The sequence below is a fragment of the Haplochromis burtoni genome, unplaced genomic scaffold (genome assembly GCF_018398535.1).
Source record: "Haplochromis burtoni strain Fernald_Lab_line unplaced genomic scaffold, NCSU_Asbu1 Contig_24, whole genome shotgun sequence".
Lineage (NCBI taxonomy): Eukaryota > Metazoa > Chordata > Actinopteri > Cichliformes > Cichlidae > Haplochromis > Haplochromis burtoni.
The window spans coordinates 3210721-3213763 of NW_024582385.1; the positions used below are offsets into that span (position 1 = coordinate 3210721).

At 49.6% G+C, this 3043-nt stretch overlaps 1 protein-coding gene across 2 annotated transcripts in view; it reads left to right on the forward strand.

The window, feature by feature from the left end:
- Positions 1 to 235: 235 nt before the first annotated feature.
- Positions 236 to 3043, forward strand: part of spns2 (spinster homolog 2 (Drosophila)) — a 58156-nt gene continuing 55348 nt past the window's right edge. For both annotated transcript variants that reach the window (XM_042218861.1, XM_042218860.1), the window contains exon 1: positions 236 to 674. In XM_042218861.1, coding sequence (XP_042074795.1) covers positions 443 to 674 — 232 coding nt within the window. In that variant the 5' untranslated portion in view covers positions 236 to 442. The remainder of the gene's footprint in view (positions 675 to 3043) is intronic.

Consider the following 3043-nt stretch of genomic DNA (forward strand, 5'->3'; position numbering starts at 1 on the left):
ATTCAGTAATAATAACTGACACATTTAAATAGAAACCTGGTTTTGCTCTCTCATACATGCGGTGAAATAAAGGCATAAATAAAGACATAAAATCCTTCCCAGCTTCTCTTAGAAATAACAGCGTGTCAGGTGCGGCTCCATCGCTCGCTGCAGGTTTTCTGGGAGGTGGGGGGGCGGAGCGTAACGAGGAGATCTCCCTCCTCTTTAAAAAATAAAAAGTGAGGCGCGCACAGGCTGTCCGTTCGCACTGGCAGAGAAATTATGATTCCGAGAAGAGCTGCTCCTGCGCTTCAGCAATTAAGACAACACTTCCACTGCGACTGATTCCACCAGAAATCTCCGAGCCTCGCTGAGTGCGGTCCCCGTCAACTATCTCCTACTCCGTAGCCTCCCTCGCTCTCTCCTGCCTTCTTCTTCTGCGCTGGATCTTTCGTGCCAGAAAATGTGCGTGGAGAGCGATGGATGCGAGATTGAAGGCTGCAGCAGCTCGGATGAGGTGCGCACGCTGTCGGGCAGCATGAGTCCCGGACTGAAATCCAACCCGGACCTTCACCCCTGCAGACCGGGGCAGAAATTCCGCGCCGCGCTGCTGAAATGCCGCTCACCGGCCGCCGCCGCCGGGATCCTCAGTTTTGGGAACGTCCTCAATTACATGGATAGATACACCGTAGCCGGTAAGACAGCTGCCTACTCTGTTTCGTTGAAATCACAGCATGTTTTTATCATTTATCTGACAGAAAGTAGAGCGCCGGTCTGTATTTCTCTGAAGTGATTGTGCGCTAATTGTCCGTGGGCTGCTCCACTCTCGCGGAGCGACCAGCCTTACCTTAGCGGAGACGGGCGGAACAATGGGCATGCCCGAGCGCAGTGGGCTATCTGTTAAGACCACAGTGCTGTGTTTCATTGCTATAGATTGGTCCCTGCCAGCGGTGATTAAATCAAACACGCCTTCTCTGTCACTCAACAAAGACTTGACCTAAACGGCTTTTCTCCCTCCTCGCGGTCTCTAGATTATTGAGGATCGATCAATTAAGGCGATCGGCTTTCCGTCCACGGGCCGAGCCCGCCCCAACAGGCTTACGCACCGAGCGCGACGTCGCTGATGTGTCAGAGGCATTTAACAGTGCCTGGGAGACAAGCAGGGAAGAGAGTGAGTGTGTGTCACTGCGAAGCATCGCTGGTTCTTGGAGAGATTTAGTCCAGCAGCTAATAGCCCGGGTCCAGCTCGAGGTGTGAGGCCGTGATGAGGCCATGTGCTGCTAATCCTGTTAGTCTGCGTGTCCGCATCTCCTCACTGCTCTGAGATCCAGAGCACGTTTCATTAAAACGCAGCGCAGATGGAAATTAAGGCCGTAGTGATGTGAAACTGATAAGGAGCTTGATAAACTGTTTGGCATATTAGACGTTAAAACAAAACGAGATATTTTAACTATGTTTTGTTAAAGCTTCTAAATAAAAGAAGTAATGATTCTGTATTTACTTTAAAGCTCGGTTTGAATGTTACATCAGACCAGGTCAACATTTCTCCTCATGCCTGCTTTATCATTATAAAGCTGAATTTCTGTAGTGTGCTGCTCGCTCAGGTGCGCGCTTTGGGTGGCGGCACTGAATGGGTTAAATATAATGCTGCAGCACGAGAATAGAGGGAAGTGTGCTGAATGGGAGAGAAGGCTCTTCTGTGCGTAGAAGGCTTTTCCTGGTTAAAGGGCAGCTTTCTATTGCTGCTGACTACTTGATATGGTCACACATTAACCGTCCACCTGAAAATATTTGGGACACTTAACTTTTTTTTAACCCTATCATATCTAAAGCAGCTGGCAGCCCCTGGCACAGAGAAGGAGGGGCCAATTCAAACAGGACAGTGTGTATTCAGTCATCATCCCCAAGGCTTTTGGTCCAGTCTGTCAACTGTAGAGCCACAGAGCCTTGGGCGCCTGGCCGATCATCAAGACAGGATGGTTTTAGCCGCACAGCCTACAGCCACACCAAGAATGTATTGATGCACAGTGGCATATCTAATCTTAGCATCTTGGAGCACAAGCCAGTAAGAGCACAAAGAGCTCAAGAAGCCACATCCTCATCCCCTGTCATGGGTGACTCAGCACCCCCCTCTTACAAGATGAACCTCCTTATGTTTTGTTCAGAGGAAACCTTTTAATAAGGAGCTCCGGAGCGGTCCTATCTGTCTCTGTCATTTCCATCATGATCCCATGTCGGATATTGACAGTTTTCACATGCAGAGCCGGGGAAGAAAATCCTCTGCAAAGCCGAGGATCTCAGAGCGCTTGCTGTGCTGTGACAAGTGGAGGAGTGAGTGGAGAGGGATGAGGAGAAAGTGGTAATAGGGAGGAAAGGGAATGATAGTGCTAGGGAGGGGTGGTGGATGCAGCATCTTTGGCTAACTCACGCTGGAGAGAGGCTGTGTTTAGAGCATGTGGGGGGGGGTCCTTTCCCATCGTTTGCCACCTGAACGCTGCCGGACAGTTTTGCATTATGCGTGGGCAACATGTGAGTCAGACCCTCACACAGAATAAGGACCATGCGGCCCGACTGATACAGCATCAGCTAATCTGCCATTTTGCTCCTGTCTCTCTGCTGTAGTGTGAGCGATGCTGCAGTAGCAAAAGGAGGTGGAAGCAGCGCATCTGTTGGCAGCACAGCACATGGGGGGGATTACATAGAGCTCTGTGATGTATCTAATAATTATCACTGGAGATGCCTGTTATTGGTAACGTTTATTCGATTTTTTCTTACTAAAATAAAGTGTCAGCTCCGCGAGCAAGTCCTTCTTTCCCATCATCCATCGGCTTCTTCTCCCTCCCTCTGTCTGCTTCTTTTCCTCTTTCAAATCCCTTCAGTAGCAGGTACCCAAAGCTCATCCCAGCTCCCAGATCTTAATGTCAATTAAGCAAGCATGAGCGCACTCTCACAGAGGAGCACACACACACACACACACACACACACACACACACACACACACACACACAAGAAAACATTCTCACAACCATATCAAGAGGAGCTGAATGAGAGCAGAGAGTTGTAG